The sequence below is a fragment of the Cajanus cajan genome, chromosome 9 (genome assembly GCF_000230855.2).
Source record: "Cajanus cajan strain Asha chromosome 9, NIPB_CcT2T_4, whole genome shotgun sequence".
Taxonomy (NCBI): domain Eukaryota; kingdom Viridiplantae; phylum Streptophyta; class Magnoliopsida; order Fabales; family Fabaceae; genus Cajanus; species Cajanus cajan.
In genome coordinates this window covers 10,661,692-10,684,769 of record NC_138525.1, presented here as the reverse complement: position 1 = coordinate 10,684,769, position 23,078 = coordinate 10,661,692, and the positions used below count along the sequence as shown (strand labels likewise).

Below are 23,078 nucleotides of genomic sequence, written 5' to 3'. Positions count from 1 at the left end.
GATGAAAGCATCAAAATTACACCTTAACAATACATTTATTTTTATGTTTATAACTAGATAACATACCCACCGATAGATATCAAATCACAATATAAGTCAAAAATTGGATTAAAGAAACATACACCTTACTTTTAGATGTTTTACAACAGCATATTATCCATTAATCCATAACAGAAAAATATTGTCAACTACCATAATATAGTCATTCATTTCATAACAATAGTTTACCACTCATCAGCTCCAAGATTATGCTTTCTTTCTGAAATATTTTGGAGCTGGTTTTTTTCTTGCTTTTTGTGACACACATTTGGTTGCTTCTTGAATTAGTTCAAGTTTCTCCAATTTGCAATCAGCTGCATCCTGAACAAACCCATTCTTCTCTAACTTGCCTAAGTCACCAATTTCATTTGTAATACCTTGTCTTCGCTTCCTTGTCTTGTTTGAAAGCTTTACAGCCGCCTTGGATTTGTCGGTTTTAATTTGCACTTTCCCTTTTGATGTCTTTTGCATTTCTTTCTGGGAAGATTTAGATTTCTTAGTTGGATTTACCCCATCTGGCAGATGCTCCTGAGAAAACTCTGGTTCCGTAGTTTTATACACAGCTGCCTGTTTTGGTTTTTTTGTCTTGGATTCTGATTCAATATTACAGGCAGCTTTTGATACTTTGGTTTCATGCATATTTCCTTCTTCCTCTAAAATATCCATTCCTTTTTCTTCAACTGAATCTGGAAATGCTCTAACAATATAAATCTGTGGTGATAACATGTTAGATTCATTATTTACTGCTAATATATTATCTATAGAAACAATTAGCAGAATTGTGACACATTTCAGTTCACATCACATACAATATTTACCAAATAAAGCCCAAAAGCTGATTTCAGAAATCTAATTACTAAGTTAAGACAAATAGTGTTCGTAAATTGATAATCAATGTTTATTAGATTCTCAAATCAATAAAATTTAATTGAGAGGTCAAAACTAGTAGAAAAGAAGTATGATCAAGGCTTGAATGGATCCTTATAAACCCCACACTAAATTGTAATTGGATTGGATTCTAACACATTGCAAGGCTTAAGATCAACTTGTAGATAATTAAAAAAATTAAAATTTTAAGATTTTTAAAATTTTAAGATTTTAAGATTTTTTTTATAACATTGGGAAGAAACCTTGGTGTCAAGAACAAATTAAAGGTGAGAGTTGTAAATAATTCAAGAAATATTTAATTAGGAGTTCATTAGTGGTAGTCCATTTCAAAGTATTCATCTTCCTCTAACCAACAATCAAAACTTAAAATTTACTTTTTTCTAAAGTGAGACTTAGTTTTATTGGAATACAAACAAATCCTACATTAATAAAATCAAAAAAGAAATAACAATTTATAAAGCACACACATACTTCAATGTTTGAAAGGCCTTTTGGATCCTTATTGTTGTTTGTTTGTATGGGTTATGGGTTAGTGATTGTCATCAAATCCAACCAGCAACTTTGTTTCCACCTATTAGGGTTATTTTATGATATTTATTTGTCAGAATATATATTTTTATCAAGGAGTTTTATATCTTTAGTTGTTTATGAAGGTATTTGCACACAACTATACAATAGTAAGATAGTTTCACTTTGCATTTACATCCTCATAGTTTTACTTATGGTCATCACTCAAAAAACCTCTTTCCAATGGAGTATGTGTGTGCTTAATTATGTTTTTAGCCCTCCAAATTTGGAGTAATTATTTTCTTGGTCTCCCAAATTTCAAATTTGTGATTTTAGTCTCTATAATTTCAAAAAATATTGTTTTAACCCTTGTATATACTTTTTTTGTCCCTCAAATTTAAAACGTGTTTAGTCCCCAAAATATAAAAATTATTATTTTAGTCTCTCAAATTTTAAATTTATCTTATGTCCCTATAATTTCAAAATATTATTTTAGTCTCTCATGATTACTAATAACATAATTGACAACGACAGATTAAAAAAATTTTGTGATATCAATTGATTTAACGTGATGTTTTCACTAACAATGACACTAGTAGAATAGTTTTGTGCAATAGATTTACAAATAATGGCATTTGAGCAGAGGACTAAAATATTTTTTTGTATATATTTTGTGGATTAAAAACAAATGTTTTAAATTTGAGGGATCAAAATAATTTTTTTTTTTTATATATTTTAGGGACTAAAAACACAAGTTTTAAATTTTAAGGACAAAAAAAATATATTACTCAAATTTGAAGGACTAAAAATATAATAAAACCTTATATGGTATTTGTTTGTCTGGATATATATTTTTATCAAGGAGTTTTATATCTTGAGTTGTTTATCGGGGTATTTGCACATACAACCCAATAATAGTAAGATATTGTCCACTTTACGCTTACATCTTCATAGTTTTGTTTTTAATCATCACTCAAAAGACCTCTTTCCAATAGAATATGTATGTATTTTATAAATTTTTATCTTTTCTCTTATTATAATGATGTAGGACTTAGATTTTATCCCAACAATTTTTTTGTCATCAACCGACATTTTTACCGAGCTAGTTTTAGGGGTGGAAGAGCTTCTACATGGCTTATTTGGGCTTTATGAAAATAACTTGCATTTATTTCAATAAGTTTCTACGTAAAACTTATGGCATAAACTGTCATGTTCGAAGTTTATTGAATAAACACTTTAATAAGTTGTTTACCCAAACATACCCTTGGTTATTCTTCAAATAAATGAAATAATGATATTAGAGCAAGTATAACAATTTTAGAGCTTAGAAGTTAAAAGAGGGTAACAGGGATGGTAACATAAATTACCTTAAATCTTGAACCTTCAATCAATTCAAAAACAAGGGCATCACCATCATCCAGTTTATGATCCAATGCAAATGCTCTCCAGCCACCACTAATCCCACTTCTGTTGCCAATGTAAACAGCCTCGTATTCTGAGCCATTTTCATCTTCTAAAACCATGCCATATACGGTTCTTGGAAGATGTTCCTCACAAAATTTAGAAGGAAGACCCTGGCAGAACAAAGATAAAATAATATAGCAGGAAGAATAACTTGTGTTGCATAATCTAAACAAAAAGAGCCAGCAGCAACTTAAGTACGTGAGACCTACAACCTACCAACCAAAAGCAGCTATAAACGTGAGACCGAACCATTGACTTGATAAATGATGGGTTTGAAGAGTTCAAATTGATTTGGAGTGCCTCTGCAGCCTGCAGAGCACGAAGTCTTTCCTCTTCTGTTGCTTCTTTGATTTCATCTAGTGGTCTGGCAACGTAACTGAGAGTCCCATAACTGTGTTATTATTATTTCATGAGCAATATAGAAAATTCATTAAACAGTTAACAACCTTCCCCATGTTGAAGAATTTGACCTCGACCTCTTCCGCAAAGGTGGAAGATCTATGCTCACCTGTGATAGAAAGAAAAATATACTGTCAACTACAAATTTCTACTAGACTAACGCATTGAAAAAAAAGATAGAGATATATTTTGTTTTGGGTACTTATTATCACACCTAATCATTCATAAATGATAGAATACATAAAAAAGTATTAGAGAGAAACTAAACTATGAGATTATCATTAAGAGAATCAGTAAAGGGGGTAAATCTTACATAGAAGAGCCCCATGACTCACTGTTGAGTCATCAACTACTAACTAACAGATGCACTAACTGACTATCTAACAGAATAGATGCAATTGAAATTACAGTGAAATACAAAACATAAAAGGACACATTGTTTATCTCTACCATTCCCCACTCAAACTCAGGGTGGTTGAGTAAGTGAGAACTTGTCAACTACTCTGAGCTTGTCTCGCAAAGTCAAGAACTGAAGAGACTAAAGCAGTTTATTGAGAATATAAGCACTCCGCTGAAGAGCGGCAATGGGCTGGAGAATGAGGCTTCTGTTTAGAACCTTCTCTGTAAGGAATAAGAAGATATCAAGCTCCATGTGTTTTGTTTTGACATGCAAAACAGGATTGTGAGATAGGGAAACAGTGTTTAGGTTGACACAGAATAACAGGAATGGTAAAGGGAACTTTTAGTTCAGTGAGAAGAGGTGGAATTCAAAGTATTTATGCAGCTGTGTTTGCCAAACTCCAATATTCAGCTTCAGTGCTGGATTGTGCTAAAAAGATGCACTAAGTGGCTTTCTAACAAAATAGATGCAACTGAAATCACAAAGAAATAAAAAACATAAAAGGACACGTTATTTTATACAACCTGTGGTCCTAAATATAAGCAACACATTTTTGTCCTAATTATAAGCAATAATCAATCATTTTTTTAAGTTATTTAGGGATAAATTTCTTTTATACCTTTAATTTATTGTTAACTCTATTTCCTATATAGTAGGTGCTTAATAAATGAAAGTTAAATTTGACTCTAAAGAAAATCTACATTCACCTTTGAAAGAATATGGAGCCAATTTTTGAAGAGTAATTTATATTTTGCAAGAAATCACACCACCATTATAGAGAGAGCTTGTTAAAGTGTTGAAGAATCCAACCCATCCAACTCAATCTCCAAGCATTAATAGTCACCTAGAGAGTAGTGAGATTTTTAAGTTTTCACAAACCACCATTTACCATGCGTCAACCATTATTTTCTTTGTGGCTTTTATGTATTCCCATTATCAACTATATGTTGCCAACAGAACAAATCAATTCAAGCACGTATTCCTAGTATGCATATTTCTATTATATTCTATGATACTAGCTTTAGATAATCCATTATCCAACCCAAGTTGATTCTTTATCTTTCGTGAGTCACATGCTTGTTGTTTGATCCTGCATTATGGTAGTTTGAAAGACAATATTACTTACATCTTCACGGTATGAAGGAACTGGGTTTCGCACACGAGAAGATCGCCTAGGTTCCACTTCACCATTTGTCTTCTTTGGTTTCAGTTTAGGAAGATGATGCTACACAAGGCAAGATGCAGAAATGAATCAAGTCAATCTCTATTCTTAGCTGAGAGAAACCAAATATATACAAGTTTACCAGTGTCTTCTTTGCAGAACTTGTGATTTCAGTCAAATTTTTTGATATCCTTGAAATTCCCAAATCCTTGAAGGCAAAAGGTGAAACCAAGTAAATTGATTGGTCATCAAAATTCGAAACAGAATAGAACATCATATTGACCAACATTTGTAAGAGAAAAAGTTAGGCATTTCATTTCAAACAAGACGAAAGTATTTACACATGCTGGGATACAAATAAATCACACATCAATAAAATAAGAGAAAAAATAACAACTTATAAAATACACTCATACTCCATTGATTGAGAGGCCCATCATCATTGTGGAGTTACGTGAAATAATCTTATAAAAATAACCTTCATAAAATATCCCCTCAAACAAATACCATAAAATAACCCCATCAACACATGCATATATGTTGCTCACAAAGTATAAGATTTTATAAACAAACAAAAAAGTGATATGGTTATTTGGTCATTGTATTTTGGGTTATAGATATATTTCTTTATCAAGACGAGTTTATATATTGTTATTTACTATTTGCACACACAAACTCGTAAAATATTATCTGCTTTGAACTTAAATTCTCATGATTTTACTTTTGATAAAACGGTATAATAGGTTTATAAACCCTTATTTATCCTCTTGTTCTAATGACGTGGAACCTGAGTTATTAATTGTCACCAAATCCAACCAACAACTCCGATACCACTAATAGGTTTGTTACGGTATATGTTTGTTGAGATATATTTATCGAGATGAGGATTATATCTTTCTTATGTTTATTTATTATTTTAGAGCACTTGCACACACCTCCACAAGAAGATATGGTCCATTTTGGACCTAAACCTTTGCTTTTAGTTATCATCCAAAAAGTTTCTAACCAATGGAGTATATGTGTTTTATGAATCCTTATTTTTTCTCTAATTAATTCTAACATAGTATATCATCTATAACAAAATGGTGATTACCTCAAACCTCTTCTTGTTTTCTTCAAGTCTTTGTTTTCTAGCCTTTTCGTACTCGTTGTTGGAGCAACCCTTTGCCATCTGCTAGTGGACAGATGGATTCAAGCATGTCATGATGTGATATCATATCAAATTTCCCTTATATGCTCACAAGGAAGGGGAAACAAGAAAAAGAAAAGAACACCATCCTTGACAGAAAATACAATAACTTACAGAAAATGCCACCAAATACTTCAGCAACTATTTAGTCTACTATCTCACATAAATAAATAAATAAAAAATGTGAAATGTTTTTCAATGGCAGGTCTTAAAAGACGTTAAAAACTTTTTCAGTTTTTCCTTTTATTTTTTTATAAAAAAATAATAAAAGCCTTTTTAACAGTAGTGTGACTAAAATGGGTGCAGCACAAATTAGTGTTGCGAAGAGAAACTTTTTCATGTTCTAAGTTGGACAATGTCAGTTTTTGATATCTTGGGAGGTTGTGAAATGTATGAAAGAGTGCAACTTTGCTCACCCGACACAGCACAAAGTTGAAGAATCGCAGCAACAGAAAATGGAGAAAGAAAAGACAGAAAATGTTTATTACCTGAAATGAGAGGAAGGTGCAGTGAAGTGAAATGAACTAGCTTTCGGGAAGTGTGTGAAAGTGCCAATTTGATTTTCAAATATCGGGTTACCGTTCTGTTGAACTAGTTTCCCATCGTTACAATGTCAAGTTGCAAACCCTAACAAAAATATAAAATAAACTAGCCGTATTTTTTTTTACTGAAAAATAAAACTATTTTTAAAAGCTTAATTTAACGTAAATAAATAACTTCCCTCAAGTTTTTCAGATTTATTCTAACCGAGGATAAATCAATCTAGTTATTAATCTTTTAATAACTATTCGGTGCAAATAAATGAACCGAACTATTTGGTGCAAATTAGAGTTGTCAAAACGAGTTAGTCCGGCCTGTTTGACCTGATCCACCTCAACCCATTTTTTAAGTCGATTGATCCAGCCTGATCTATCAAATTTATTATGCAAATTTTTTTAGTCCGGCCCGGCTCATCACGAGTTGGTGGGCTAAACAGGCTGGCCCACCAACCCACTTAATTTTTTTAAAAAAATTTATAATTTAAAACAAATTTTAATATAAAATGATCTCTAATCTAAAGTAAAAATTATCAAACTAAGTATCATGGATACAACATTAAACTTAAATTAAAAAGTGTACAATTTTAAACAATCAAAACAAAAAAAAAATAAAAATTCTTTCATGAGAGTGGTTATTCATCAATATTAAATTTTATTGAAAGTTTAGGTAGATAAATTTATAGCAATTTCATATTGTTTAACATTAATTTTATCTTTATCTATAAAAAGATAATATCTTATTAAAATAATATATGTATATATATATTATAATAATAATAATAAAAGATAGTTAAATGAGTTTTTAGTGGGTTGTTAGTGGGTTAGGTTAATGGGTTGATAAGTGGGTCCGGCCTACCACGGGTTCAACCCGGGTGAGCCAAGTCGAAAGTAGGTCACATTTTTTGACCCATCATAAATTTTTCCATTTTTTTTGGCCCGGCTAGACCCGCTTTCAAGGTGAGCTGCGTTGAACCACGGGCTGGAGCCCACGTTGATAGCTCTAGTGTAAATTATTCTCTCAAATAAATTTTTTTAATCTTTTAATTTAGATCGTTAAATTTAATCTCACATAAAAATCTGTCTCTTTTATATAAGCTAGACATATAAGTAAGACTTAATGAAAATCATATCTGACTTTTATAAGAAAACTTTTATACATAATTTTGTTGAAATCTCAAACATATAGTTGAACTTGATTATAATCACGATTAGGTATTTAATATAGTATATATTTAAAAGTTAAGTTCTACTTAATTTATTTTTACTTTAAAGCAATAACTTAATTTTAGAAAGGGAAAACATATATTTCAATACCTTAAAATGGATATTCAAACACGTCTATAATAATTATGACAAAAAGCAAGATATACCAAAAAATAATATCAATATATAAGGTGAAAATTTACTAAAGTTATTAATTTATATAATTGTTTTCTTTTTTATCCTGTGCAACTTTATACACGTTAAGGAGCATTATCTATTTTCAAAGTATTTTCATTATCTAATTAATTATAAAACTTTAAAAAATACAAAACTATTTCACTTAAATTTATTTAACCTCTCTCTTCCTATATTATAAATGGTTTGTTTTCCTTTTAGTATTTAATTATTTTTTAATTTTTTATTTATATGTTTATTATACCTTTCATATACAAGAAGTACTAAACTCATACAAAATTCAATGAGTTCATCTTTTTCGCTATCCGCCAAAAGTTATGACATGAGAAATGCTTATGCTCCGAAACTCATCTTTGAACCATTCAACAATCCACACTTGTCAACAATTTTATTTAAAATATTTCTTTAATTTTAACATTTTAAAGTTTTAAAAATTTGGAGAATTTTTTGATTGATAAATTTCGAAGAATGTATGTTTTTCTTATTTATGTTTGTAGTGATAACTATTTAATAATCTTTCATTCCAAAATAAACCCATGACAGTATAGTTTATCTATAAAAAATAAAAATAAAAAACTAATAAGAGTATAGACTTCACTACTCCCAGTTTTACTTTATATGACAGATAGATATAGATAATAGATTGTCAATAATATGTTTGTCCTGTTTTACGCTTATGTAAGAAATATAATTTGACATTTCAATAGAAGCATACAAGTTTGTAATGATCTTTTATTCTTTTTGTTCAAGTCAAAAATGAAAGTTAAACTAGAGAATTTTACACTCGTTGTACATGTTGTTAAGGGTGACTGTCTGGCAGTTTGCTAAGAACTGAGTGCTCTGGTTTGTGATCACATTCGAAGTCTAGATGAACAAATGCTCGCTCAACTTCTGCAAGTTTTTCTAGCTTTATTTGTAGGCTCTCTCCAATGGCATTTGCTTCTTTTAAGGGTAAATCCTCTTGTAGTTCAATGTCAACCTGTTACCAATAGAACCAAAATTATAACATCTTTTCTTTGTCATGGCATGAGGCCCTGCCCTTCAAAATTAATGAAGAAAAACCCGTTTCATTATACTAAAATCTATGCCTTAAGTTTTAATTTGCACACCCCCTTGTATTATGTACATAGACTTAGCTAAAAAAACTTAGAGAAACATAGCCCTGGGAAGAACTGCAATGTATTTCTCAGGGAGAATGTTTTATGAAAAGTTAACAGAAATACAAAAAGGAGAGTGGATGGGGAATTAAGATTAGTCTTACATAAGTAATCTATCATTACAAGGTCAAATTAAATAACCAAAATATTAATATAGCAGTTTAATAATAGTTAATGCTGCTAGAATGTAACTTTAATATTGATGGAATTATTTAATGATATTTGTCTAAGGGAATATTTTATAAGAGTTATTTTTATAAAATTATTTCATACACAACTCCACAATGTTAAGATATTGTCTGCTTTGTGCCTCCACAATATTAAGATATTGTCTGTTTTGTGCCTAAATTCTCACGATTTTACTTTTAGTCATCACTTAAAAGGTCTCTCAATCATAAAAAGTATATATCCCAACAAATATATACATATCTCTACAAAGTATAGAAAGTCAAATGTGTAGGCACGGACAGTGTCAATTGTAGGGCCCGCTAGTCCACCTGTAATCAATGTTCTTTCATTTTACCGATGTGGGACTTGGGATGAATCCCAACAGTCAATGCGCTTAATTTGAGAGTGCACTACGACAAGATATGTCAGCTTCTGCAGAACTTCGGGAGGTGCAGATTGTCCCACTGTGGGAAACTGCAAATTTATAAAAATAAAAATCTCCGCATCCATTCAAATATAAGGTAATGAAAGGTATAGCAGATAATAGCGGAAGAAACTGTTCGAATAAACTTCTCAAAAAATACTTCCAGCGGAAAATAAAAAGTTTCTCCATAAGTTAAAACTAGTTTATACACAAACTAATTTATGCATAAGTTAATTATAGTTTATGGAGAAGTTTATTTCATTCATTCTTTCAATTTTTTCCTCTCAGAAATATTTCAAGAGAAGTTTATCCAAACAGTCTCAAAGTGCATAACTAATGGGAATTTTGACACGGATATAGTATCTGAATTACCTGCATTTTCCATTACAGTGCCAGACCAATTTGTAATAGTGTAAATTGAAAGTAAAATGGCACCAACTGGATCAATCCACCAGTAAAATTTATCACCAAGAACAGCCGCAACTAATCCAATCACATTTGTTACAACATCAAAGTGATGATCCTGCAAGTTGGCATTTGTAAGATGTTGCGACAGTCTCTCGACTCAATTCATAAGGTAGTTATTATCAAAGAAGGACACATACATCTGCATATGCACGGACAATTTTGTTTCCTGAGCTTCACCAATGTTGCAAATATCATGATGGAGTACAACCATGCTAGTTGATCATAAGACATCTTCTCAGAAGGATTGTTTTCTATTAGTATTAGTTGTTGCACAGCCGTGATAAATACCTGAAAGCCTGTATCAAAATGGATTATATCAAATCTTTTTATCCATATTTCCAAATGAATATGTGCTGTCCTCTAATATAATCTATTCTTGAATATCTTACAAAATTAGATTCTAGTTTAATGAAAAGATGTATAGTGTAATTCTATGAAGCAAAATGAACATGTTGACAAAAGAATACGCTCTTTGAGTTTATTAACCACATTAGAACTTTCAACTAGTGAGATTCTACGCACAGCAGCAATAGCTTTGAAATTTGAGGCATATAATGTTTCTTTGTAAATATTTGCATTAATCTTAAGGTATATGCATATGAAAATTGAATTTTGAAGTTACAACATAAGAAAAATTGGCATAATTTCATCATTGTAATCTGCATCAGGCATACTCATCAAAGGAAACAGAAAAAAAAAAATGAAATTTTGATGAAAAATTGAAAACATAATATAAATGAAACAAACTTTGTTGCGTGCACCTCCCAGGAGAAGGAAAATATTTTCGATAATGGCATTGAATAAGTAACTATAAATGAACAGTTTGAAATCATGGAAATAGGCTAATTCAACTTACCAAGTGTTGCCATGACAGCTGCAAAGATAATTATACCCACTGGCTGCACCCTCAACTTTCCAATTGGGTATTTGTACATATTTATATCCTTCATTGCAAGGTGGGTGAACCAAAGTATGCCACCAGCCATGAAGTCAAGCAAAGAATCCAATGTTGATGCTGCAACAGCTATTGACCCACTCCTTATAGTCACATAAATCTAGATATACATGAATGTTGTTATTTAACTGAGAAAGTATATAGCCATATTTAAGTCTAGATACATACAAGTACAAACATTAAGGGAGCCTATACTAAAAATAAAAAATGCTTAAGTGATCTATTGTTGGAAACTGCTTCATATGAAGTTTCACTAGCATGAACTGAATTCTATTAATACTTGATAGATAGGTTTATAACTAATACCTGAACTTAGTGGCTACTTCAAGAAATTCATAAAATGCTCTGCTATTTAGAACTACTAGTCGAAGTTCCACGAATAAATAATATATACATCTTATGAATATCACCTTCAATGCCAATAAAGCTGCATTTGCAAAATTTGAAATCTTCATTGCTCGTTCATGTTGAGCTTGTTTTTCAATGTCTTCTACATCAGTGCAGTCCGATGTTACTATGGAGTCAACTTCTTCAAATGATTTCAGAGTAGCAAATTGTCTTTCATAGTATTTTATCTCTCCTATAAATATTGAAACATGTCACTTCAAATAAGAAAAAAGTTTTTGCTTTGGACACAGATCAGGGTTCTATGACAGGAATAAAGAATCAAGCACCCTAAAAAGTAAAAAAATAATGAAACAACTCCTTCCATGTGTATTGAACATTTTCAAAGTATTGTATCAAGTATTCAAACAAAGCAGTAAATTGAGTTTTAAAAATCGTATGCACTTACAGTCATACAGTCACAATCATCACTATAAACATTTATAATAACTATCTTAGAAGTCATATCAATTGTGATTTTTGATTAGTTGATAGTAAAAGAAAAATGTAAAAAGTGCACCAAAATTAAACATTAGTATGATTAGTTGATAGTAATAGGGTTTTGGTTCAATTTCACCAAGTATTGCATTTGTCTAGCATCAGACACTCCCTTGAAATTCCTTTATGTTTGATTTTTACCACAAGGTCCACAATATCTAATGAAACTTGTTGACTAATTGTTATGGCTTTCAATTTTTTTTATTTTGGAAGCTTGTTCCTAAAGTTTTCATAATTTCGATACTAACTTGAAATGACTCAAGTCTTAGCACGAATATAAGCAGTTTTTCAAGGAAGAAAACCATAATTTTCAAATTTTCAAGTTAATTATATACGTTTGTGTGCGACTTCGTTCTATTAGCACCAATGAAGATGCGGAGGTTGAGTGACACTGATAGAAAACCATGTGATGAAAATATAAAACAATCTTGAATTGATGTGATTAATTTTATTATCATGATATAAAAGTACATTTCATAATCCAACTTAGTCATGCAACATTGAATCTACTGAGAGGTTTTTTCCATTGTATGGTTAAAACACTAAGCCATAGTTCCATACAACTTTAACTTTAAGAGAGAGAGAGAGAGATACCTTGACTTAAGTTGCTGGTAGTGGAAAAATGGTGATCAAACTCAAAAGGAGACTCAGAGTCGAAGCCAAAACGGACCTTATCAGGAAGCTTGGACAAGAAATCTGTTCTAGCGTGTTAAAAGAGTTCCCGTCATGGTTCTGGTTCCCCAGTAATGGCATTGAACCTGAATTCCCATTCATTGCAATCACAGCTAGTACTAGTGCTACCTAGTAGTGGCCAACCATGCACCAATAATACATATGCAACGCTCGACTGTGTAGATTAACTAGTATGAAACTTTTCCAATTTATTCAGTAGTATCAATTTTAAGTCTCGAATATATATTTATGTTAAGTATCAATTTTAAGTCTTGAATATATATTTCTGTTAAATATTCAGAAGAGAACTTTCTCGTTGATAGTTGTCCTGGCATAATATAATGCAACATTGCAACTCATAAATGACTAAACATTAAACAAGGTTACTGCTATTAAATTGAACACTTGATGTAGTCTTTAGATTTTGTTCTGTAAAGTAACTAACGTTACCACAGCCCTTAAAGAAACCACCCATCTTGCTTCTTGCTGCTGTTTATTAAAGCTTGAAAAGTTTATCCAAACTGAGTCAATGCACTGCAAGGTTGTAAACTACTAAAACTTGAAGGTTTGACTTGTAATTTGTTCTCACATGAGCTTTTATTAGTTGCAGTTGAACCTAACAACGGATGACCAAGTAAACTTTCTCGCTTAAATAAACATCTATTTAGTCTCCAAAAGATTAGGCTAACATAACTTTGATTCACTATATAAGTGACATCAATTTAATCTCTTAATTATAAAAAAATTGACATCAGAATGATCGTTCTTTAACCAAGATGTCCAACTAAGGGGATTGAGTAATGTAAGTTATTATAAACTCTCTTTGTCCTGAATTTGATTCCCATGATAAAAAATAAAAATAAAAATAAAATTATCAATCTGTCGTTCAATAGATTCTCATTTTGAATACTAAATATATGTAATTTCTTGAAAAAACTAAGTTGTCAGCACTTTGCAGACGCTAGCGTAGTATCAATTCTAATTTTTCAAAAACCAAAACGACAATATATTTTCCTTTATTTTAAAATTTTTTAATTTCAAATGTGCCAGCTCAATTTAATTTCACATGCACTTTATAAATTTGAGGTTAGAAGTTAACTTATTCTATTTTCCTTCTTAAACTTAGGTTCTTTAAAGTTACGAGAAGCATTTTAGAAAATAATATTTAATTATAAATATTGATTAAAAATAACAATTGAGATTACAACAATTTTCAAAGACATTAATTTAATAGACATTATGGATGTGTTTAAAAATCAATTTAATTAAACTCAGTTGAAGTTGGAAAAAAAAAAAAAACTACACTCACAGAAAAAAATTATTGGAACACGTATTTTTCTGTTAAATATAGTTTTAAATTAATATTCAAAATATACTGAATAATGGACATATCTTCTAATTTGAACGTCAACTTACCATGTTGTATGGAAATAGCTCCCCCTTTTTCTAAACTCAAGCTCCTTTTATTAACAACTTCATAAATCGTTATACTTGCGTTTTTTTTTTATTATAATATTAATCATCAATTTTAAATCAACAACTATAATTGTACTCACTTTTTAAGTGCATCCATTCGCTAAAGAGACTGTCCTTTTCCTTTAGGTTCAAATTTCATTGGCTAAAACAAAAAAGGCTTGTATCTGATAGAAGTGCTGATAACATAATTTTTCGCACTTTTCTCATCACTATTATTGAACATAATCTTGTATTTACCCACCGATGAAGATTGGGCACTTATCAATAAAAACAGTGTAATATTTGCTAACAAGTGTAAAGCTTTGTAAGGGTAAAGTATAGATTACAAATTAGAGAAATTAAAATAAAAATGTTATTATTCAATAAAATCTTATCTTGGCTAAGGCATTTGATAATTATTTAAAATAGCTAAATAGTTCTCTAATTTAAAATGAAATAGCAATTAAGTATAAATTTTATCATTTACCCATCTAAATCTTTACATTCGACGGGCTTGTTTGAAAAGCCTGCTTGTTATACCAGCTATCCCATTTTCAAGATTGAATGGCATAAAAAAGTCAGATTTCCATGCATTCACCCTATAAACAAGTGGGAACTATTAGATGAAGAATAGATGACTCAAATCTTTAATATTAATTTTAAGTCTAGTTTACGGATATAAAATACGACTATCCCATAATCAATTGTTCATTCAACAATTCTAATTAGCTAATTCGGTAAACGCACAAATATCTTAAACGGTTTCTGAATAAAAGAACGGAGGATATGAAAGATCACTTGCACTAACTTTTTAGGGTGTGTTAACTATCAGTCGTCTAAATAATAAATAATAATGCCCGTTGAGATTTAACTACCTTTTAAGTGAGGATTCGACGACTGATTTTATAAGAAGCAATAAAATACTACATTGAAAATATATATTAAAAGAAAAATCCTTTACTCCAAGAATAAATTTATCTAAAATTATTCTATTTAATAACTTATATTCTATATTAAATTTCAACAAACCAACTCTTGAATTTAAATCCATTGCTCAAGTCTACAAATTTTTAAAAAACTTAAAAATAATTTAATATTTCATTTCATTAATTCAAATTAACACATAATCATAATCATAAAATCATTTTATACATTGAATCTCTCTCTCTCTCTCTCTCTCTCTCTCTCTCTCTATATATATATATATATATATATATATATATATATATATATTTGTAGAGATACGAAGCATATAAAATTCGTCAAAATTTTGCGAGTATGTAAGAATGATTGTTTGAATTTAAACAAGTAATCAACCAACCTTGAGTTACGTGACAACTCATTTTGTAACTCATTATGACAAACTCATTTTGGCATTATTGACAACTCATAAGCTGTCTTTTATAATATAAAGTAATAACGATTGGGAAAATGAAGAAGACTATCAAAGTTGAAAAACCTTAAAATATCTCAAAACCAAAGGGTAAGAGCAAGTTTCAACAGTGTCACATTATTGGCTGGCTAAACATGAGCAAGGCAACAAACTTGAAGGCTATCCAATCAACTCTAGAATGAGCTTAGTACCTGTGGGCCAGCTTCTCCTTTTCCAGGTAGTTCTGAACATAGCTGCATTCATCAAAAGCCAAATCAGACATACAATTTAACCACCCAGAAAGAGAGATTGCTCAGTCAAAGTTACTTAGCTAATGTGTATTTCTATCCAGAGGTGAATCACTCGAGTGGCGTTGAACTTCTCACCGTCAGATGCACTTTGAGATACATGGCAGGATATATTATATTATAAATAAACAAATCCGGCATTTATTTTCTCAGCTTCAACTCAACCTCTCCAGAGAACTAATGTAGCTAATTTCAGTTCAATTCCAGTGCCTATTTTACTTACCAACTAGTGCTAAACTGACATACTTATTTCAAGAAAATAAATACCAAATCAAATATCTAGCTAAATTATTTTTTTTTTCGTCTTCTTTGATCTTCTAATAGATAGAAATTACAACGATGGCTGCTGAGGGTACATCAGATTGAGAGAAGGGGATGTAATGCAGTGGAATAGAATGACATACAGTACACTAGTTATAATTGTTTAATATAGGATGAAATGGAATGAACCCATTCGTTCCACCCAAAACTTTTTTTTTTTTTCCTTCCTCGATTTTTGTCTTCATTACCACAAAAATCCCGCTATTGCATAGTGAATAGTAACATATAGCACCATTGTTAAGATCACAATCTTCCTAAAAGGAATGCACTTTTGTGTGCGAGCATCAATTCAATTATTACCACCAACTAAAATTATTTCCATCTATTAACAATTTTTTAATGGAAGGATATTCAATCCATTCATGAAAATAATGTTTTGAAAATTAAAAAAAAAATATTTTTTTTTGAAATATTTTTTTTGATCTATTCTTTCTTTATAAATCATTATTTTCATATATAGTCCTTTAAAATTTACAAGACTTTTTTAAGTCAAAATAGTCTTTTAAAATTTTAATCTAATAAACATCACATATTGTAATCCAATAGATTATAAAAATAAAAAAAGTGAATAAATCTTTAACCATCCATAAAATTAAATTAATGGATTGAATCCGATCCAATGTTTATTTTTATTGTAATAGATGGATTGAATGGATTTTCTCCTATAGATAGATTAGATGGAAGATTGATAAAAGGATTTTTAGTCAACTTCTACCCTTGAGATTCTAGAACACTGATCCGCTGCACTAGTGGTGCTGCGACACCAAGTATTTCCATGACTCTGTTAGTGGAACACTCCCTGCCAATGTATTTCAGTGAACTATTATGCATCAAAACTGTTGACTTGTGGCTGGTGGGTGGATGTTTCATTGAGGAGGGGGTGTGACTGTCTTTAGATTCTGTTGAAACACCCACAGTTTTGTTTTCAACTAACATAAGGGTCAATGCTCAAAAACTACAATATAATTACAATCTTTAACCCTCGGGAAAGCACCCACAAGTCTTGATTGTGTTTTGTGGATATTTTGGCTGTGCATTCTAGTTTTTTTGTGTAAAAAACTTTTCATATCTTCTATTTTATTGATTATAAATTTTATTAGATGATAAATTGAGTTTAATTAAAGTTTAGTTGCAATTTTAAGGATATTTAACTTAATTACTGTACATCATTTGTATTTGTGTGCATGTTTGAATTTATTAAGGTAGAATCTTATGATTTGATTATGTGTTTATCCTCACTTCCGATCTCAACCTCATAACCTTGTATTGTGATATTGAAAATTGGTTTCTGCAACAACCAAAGTCACTAATTTCAAAACAACACCAACAAAAACATGGAGGAAAGCACACAGAGAGAAATTAATTATAAGCAAATAATTTAACATGATTATACAGGGCCAATTCGACAGACCAGCGCATCACACTCTTATTGACACACACGAACACAAGGACAGATAAAATATGCCAAGACACATGCCAAAACAGGCTTGTCAAGCCCATTTAGATAAATTTCTCCATAAATACTTGAGAAGAAAATAAGATAAAATGAATTGAATTTTCTTCTTTAAGCTAAAACCAACTAGTGCACTTCATTTTTTTTTTTTTGAAAGGTTAGAAGAACGCGCTTCTACAAAAGCTTCTATAAAAGTTTTTAGCTAATGTGAGAAACTCATAAGTGCGTATAGAAAAGTTTATCCAAACCAAGCCTTGTAGGAAGATTCCAACAAGAAACTTCATCGACAAGAACAAACTGAAGAAGGACCTAATATTTCCTCTCACATATAAAAATTAAGAGGGAAAAAAAATTCACCAACCCATTGAAAAGCATATCAAAGGAAACAGAATCACAAACTAATTCGGTATTTATTAAACAGATCCATTCCATTTTCTCAAACAGATCAGAACACAAAGCCCTCTTTCGACACATCTTCAGATCAGTTCCGGTCAACTTTATTACCAAATCAACAATAAAACACTTATTTGTTCATCGTTGTTCGTTTGATTTTCCGACCACAAGCAGACACAATAATCACGTGCTCCGTAAAACAGATAGAGGGAAACCCTAATCGAGAGAGACTTACGTGTAGGTGCCAACGAGAGGAGCGAGCAAGAGAGTGGCGCTGATCCAATTCTCGGAGACCTTGTGGTGAATCTTGGTAGGCAAATCCTTCCAGAGACCGGTCATTATCTTCTGCTGGAAAGGGGAGAGAGCGTAGACAACTGATTTCACCGGCACAATCTGTTTCCCCATCTTCTTCGCTACCGCACAACGACGCCACACAAACAAACGAATGCGAATCTGAAATGTAATCGGAACCCTAAATTTTAATTTGCGTCCACACTTCCTCCGTTGGAATTGGATCTTCCTTCTGTGCCGAGTCCAGTCCAATACGACTGCGTATAGCAATTACCTGTCTCCCAGACGCTCCACGTCACGGTTTATCTAGAAAAATATGGAAGTGTCATTTACAAGTGTGTTTTTTTTTTCCTTTTGTAATGTAAAATAAAATATTTAAATGATTTATTTTATAAAATATATAATACAATTCAAAAATATGTTATTAATTTAATAACTAAAAAAAGTATTTCATTAATTTATAAAAATTAAATTATCTATTAACATTATAAACAGCTGTACATCACCCTTAAATTGCTAAAAATCATGAGTAATAAAAAAAATGTTAACAATAACTTCTTAAAAATTTTATCAATCATAATTATTAAAATTTAAAAGTTATTTATTTTTTTATTTTATTTTATTTCATATAGATATTTGGGAACATATACTAATACATAAAAATGAGAATAGTTCAAATCTTAAATACAAAACTTATGATTTAACCTCTTTAAAGTTTGGTCTAGTCTATTTAATAAAAAAGTTAAATTTAGATTTTTAAAAAAATTTATTTGTATAAAAAGGTTAGGTTTGATCTTATAAAAAATATATTAGATCTAATAAGTCAGCCTATTTATTTGTATGATATAATAAAAAAAATAATATACATATATTATTAAAAATATAAATAAATAAATAAATTTATAAAAAAAACAAATTAATCATATTTAAAATATTTTTTATACAATTTTCTTTTTTTATTATAGGTTTATAAACTTATAATCTATGCATGAATTATCTTTCTATTCATCATCATACATGATTAAGTATGAGTTGTCCTTCCAATAGAAAATGATTCATTTTTTTTCTTATATTTCATTTAAAATTTAAATTTTATTACTATTGAGTAAATAATATTTTAAAATAAATTTATTTATATAATATAATAAAAACTAATATACATATATTATTAAAATATAAATAAACAAATAAATTTATAAAATAAAAATAAATTATCAATATTTAAAATATTTTTTATATAATTATTTTTTTTTAAATTATAGGTTTATAAGCTTATGATTTCTCACGATATATGCGTGAGTGTATATCAATATACATAGTTACACATGAATTGTCCTTTTAACAGAAAATGATCACTTTTTTCCTATATTTCTTTTAAATTTTTAAATTTTAATAATATTGAATAAATTATATTTTTTTAAAAAAAATTGGTTTTTTAAAAATTAAGTTTATTAGTCTAATTAATATTATTAATATAAATAGACTTTTAAATAGGCTAATAGGTCATACCAAACTTTAAAAAGGTTAGGTCAAATCTAAAAAAAATCTATGATAGATAATAGGTCAGCCTTAGGCTTTACTTTTGTAGAACAAGTTCAACCTATATATTTAAAGTATGATCTAACCTGATTTATTCTCATCCCTACTGATACATGTATAATGGTTTTTCTTTTTTCCTTTTATACATGGTATAGTTAACATGTTTCAATGTCCTCTCACTTATTATTCAATAATATATAAAAATATGTATTTTTTTTCATGTCATTTAATAACTCACAAGTATAAATTAAATTTTTAATTGTCAACTTTAAAATCATGACCATAAACCCAAAAAAAAAATGCTTAGTTATTTTTTTACTTAAATAATACTTAGTTGTTAATTTAGCTTATAACAACTTTTTAATTTAATTTTTTAATAATTTTTATTTAAATATTTGTGCTCCTCCTTCTAAATCTCCAAAATATCAATGTTTATGATTTAGGGTAAGAAGTTCCTTCATGTTTGTTAGTTTCTTCTCCCTACTTAAGTTCTCTATACTTATAGAAGAAAGTAGTATAAAAATGAAAAGTTGAGTTGTTCTCTATTTTTATTTATATATTATCATTATAATATTGGTGTGAAATATTCATTGATTTTGTCAACAACTAATTCATGGAAGGTTGTGAGGTAAGGAGAAGCTTCAAAGTGATGAAGGAAGTCCTAACAGTCCTTAGAAGACCTTAAACTCATCCTTGATGAAATGATGTCCAAAGTCTTAAAGAAAAATATAAAATGAACTAAATATGTCATGTAATTAAAATGGTGTCGTCATAGGCTAACTCGCGTTGAGCACAAGCATGCAAATAAGAAAAGGATCATTTTGCCAAAATCATGCTAAGCATGAGTAGAGTGGCACTCAACGCAAACAAGATAGAGACTTATTGCCAAAATTGTGTCGAACGTGTGTAAAGTGACATTCGACGCCGTAGAATCTTCAAGATGGTCTTCAAAAATCTTTATTTTTCACTTTCATGTGCCCTTGATAAGTGTGGATTTTACTTGAATATCATGTTTAACTCAACACTTATTCATCTTGGTTTTAACAAAAAATCTTCAACTTATCCCCTAATTTTATTCATCTTGGTTGTAACACTTATTGTATTGTGATTAAGCTATTTTGTTGGGACTTGATGGTTTTCATTAGAGATCTTTGTTCCTTATTTTCAAGCCTTGGAAGTTAAGAGTTTGAAGAACTCAAGAGTCAAATGGCTCAGCCCTTTGAAAAGGGTTGAGTGCTTTCATGGCCGCAAGCATCTTTGGAGCAAGGGGGCCAAATAACTTAGTCGTTGGAAAGGGCTAAGCGGATTTATCCTAGGGGTGCATTTCAGATACGAGGTCCAAGGCACTCAACGGTTTCATAAGGGCTCAGCTCTTGGAGTTACTTCATTTTGAAGCATTCTCTCAATCGCTCAACCGTTTTCAAAGGGCTAAGTGGTTCCCTCTTTCTCCTCCATGCTTTCTTTTAATTTTCAACACATATATAAAAATTTTGAGGGGGAAACAAAAGGGAGAAAATAAAGAACGTAGAGAACAAATCAATAGAGTTGAAGAACGTGTCTGAGGTCTAAAAGCCAAATGGGAACAGGGGTTCTAAGGGTTCCCTTTCTTCTTCTACACACATTCTCTATACTTTATAGATTAGTTTTCTTGATCATGAGGATCTGATCTTCTTTTTTAGTTGAGATTAAATGTAATCATGAAACTCTTATGTAGTCCTTTTGATTCATATATATAATGATTTGTTATTTAGTATTAGTAATTTTGATTATGTTCTTATTGCTGAGATAAATTGATCACTTATCTTTGATCCTTAATTAAGATTTTGGTTGGAAAAAAAATTTATGAATCTAATTGTGAATCAAATTACCTAATAGTTTCAAGGGTTGGGAATAGATTTAGAACTTCAATTGAAATAGTTCTTACTCTTAATACAAGATCTTTGACTTAATAAAGTGAGAAATCATTTATTAAGTTTGACTTCTTAAAATTTCTAAATTCAAAGAATTGATGTAGAATGAACTTAATGAATTCAAGGGTATCAAATAACAGAATTTAGATATAAAAGAATTGTAGGAATGCATAAGAGTGAGATCTATGAAACTTAATTCCAACGACTTAATATATTGATATTTCTTTGTTTTAAGGATCTTTATGTGTTTCTTAGTGTTTGAATTACTTTTGTTGTATGCAAAGTTTATGACTCAAGTTATTGCAAATTTTACTTAAACAAGTATTAGCAATGATAAGAGAAATCGTAGTTATTTTTCAAGTTCTTGAGGTTTGGCAACCTGTATTTTTCCTATATTACAAAGACTTGGTTCACTTGCCTCAAAATCTTAAAAGCCTCCTCTTACTTGGCTTGCTCCAAATCCACTTTCTAATCAAATGTTAGCCGACAAATAGGGATTAGTGGTATAATTAAGTAATAGTAATTACATTCCACTTAATTACAAATAAGGCTAAGTTAGCTAAAAGTTAAAGAAACGTTGATGTTATTAATGTAAAATGACTAATAATTATAAGTATAAATTAATATTATCAACGACTAATTTTTATCACAGAATTTGAGTAGTTATCTTCATTAGGTTTTTTTCCAACCACATTTTTTTATCCACGATTACAATGATTCAAATTTGAAATCTTACTTAAATGATTCAAGTACAGTATCACTTGTTACTAATTATTCTATGATTATTTTTAATTTAAAACAATGAAATAAAAAAATGAGTAATTGATATAATTCATTTTTATCATTAATAAAATGAGAAGAATCAAGTGAGTTTCGCATTAAAAGAGAATTTCAATAAATATATTGTACGAGGAAGGCCTTTCGGGCATACCCCTCGGCATAAATGCAGTCGATTTCGATCGGGCCCCCCGATGGCCTAGTTGCATTTGGCACCTCCAATGGCCGAAAACCTTCCAAGGACATGCAACCTCCTTCGACACCCTCGGTAGCCGAAACCCACTCGGCACCCTCGGTAGGCAAAACCCATTCGACACCCTTGGTAGCCGAAACCCTTTTGACACTCTCGGTAGCTGAAATCCTTTTGGCACCTTCGATAACCGATTAGGTGAAGAGGTTGGGCTCCCTGTAAGCCTTAATTGGTGGATAATAGCTAATCAACAGACATAGTAAATTGCCAAGCGCATTACCTAATTTGGTAACCTCGGTACTGGGCCATTGAAAATTAAGTCCATTAATGTCAGTATAAATAGTTTATATCTCGAGAT

At 30.2% G+C, this 23,078-nt stretch overlaps 2 protein-coding genes and 1 pseudogene across 3 annotated transcripts; all 3 read right to left on the bottom strand.

Moving 5' to 3' along the window:
* Window positions 1-75: 75 nt before the first annotated feature.
* Window positions 76-6,531, bottom strand: LOC109817712 (putative B3 domain-containing protein At5g58280). Its single transcript, XM_029268689.2, has 8 exons — window positions 6,465-6,531; window positions 5,953-6,030; window positions 5,002-5,067; window positions 4,824-4,922; window positions 3,345-3,406; window positions 3,115-3,274; window positions 2,802-3,008; window positions 76-750 (listed from the first exon to the last, which is right to left on the bottom strand). Exons 2-8 carry the CDS (start codon window positions 6,028-6,030, stop codon window positions 247-249), a joined length of 1,176 nt encoding a protein of 391 aa, XP_029124522.2. The 5' UTR covers window positions 6,465-6,531; the 3' UTR covers window positions 76-246.
* Window positions 6,532-8,689: 2,158 nt separating this feature from the next.
* LOC109817701 (metal tolerance protein 4-like) lies at window positions 8,690-15,320 on the bottom strand (annotated as a pseudogene). Its single transcript, XR_014429597.1, has 6 exons — window positions 12,634-15,320; window positions 11,568-11,737; window positions 11,059-11,257; window positions 10,340-10,498; window positions 10,107-10,257; window positions 8,690-9,784 (listed from the first exon to the last, which is right to left on the bottom strand). The product of XR_014429597.1 is annotated as a metal tolerance protein 4-like (transcript).
* A 123-nt stretch (window positions 15,321-15,443) lies between these two features.
* On the bottom strand, window positions 15,444-18,574 carry LOC109817717 (cytochrome b-c1 complex subunit 8). Its single transcript, XM_020383049.3, has 2 exons — window positions 18,249-18,574; window positions 15,444-15,792 (listed from the first exon to the last, which is right to left on the bottom strand). Exons 1-2 carry the CDS (start codon window positions 18,416-18,418, stop codon window positions 15,744-15,746), a joined length of 219 nt encoding a protein of 72 aa, XP_020238638.1. The 5' UTR covers window positions 18,419-18,574; the 3' UTR covers window positions 15,444-15,743.
* Window positions 18,575-23,078: the final 4,504 nt, after the last annotated feature.

Bases quoted from the DNA above. Each gene is read 5' to 3' on its own strand.
- LOC109817712 (XM_029268689.2), bottom strand. From the start codon at position 6,030: ATGGCAAAGGGTTGCTCCAACAACGAGTACGAAAAGGCTAGAAAACAA. The intron at 5,068-5,952 runs GTAATCACCATT...TTTGCCTTCAAG, and splicing joins AAAACAAGAAGAGGTTTGAG to GATTTGGGAATTTCAAGGAT. The intron at 3,407-4,823 runs GTAAGTAATATT...TTTCTATCACAG, and splicing joins TTCCTTCATACCGTGAAGAT to GTGAGCATAGATCTTCCACC.
- LOC109817717 (XM_020383049.3), bottom strand. From the start codon at position 18,418: ATGGGGAAACAGATTGTGCCGGTGAAATCAGTTGTCTACGCTCTCTCC. The intron at 15,793-18,248 runs GTAAGTCTCTCT...TGATGAATGCAG, and splicing joins CCTCTCGTTGGCACCTACAC to CTATGTTCAGAACTACCTGG.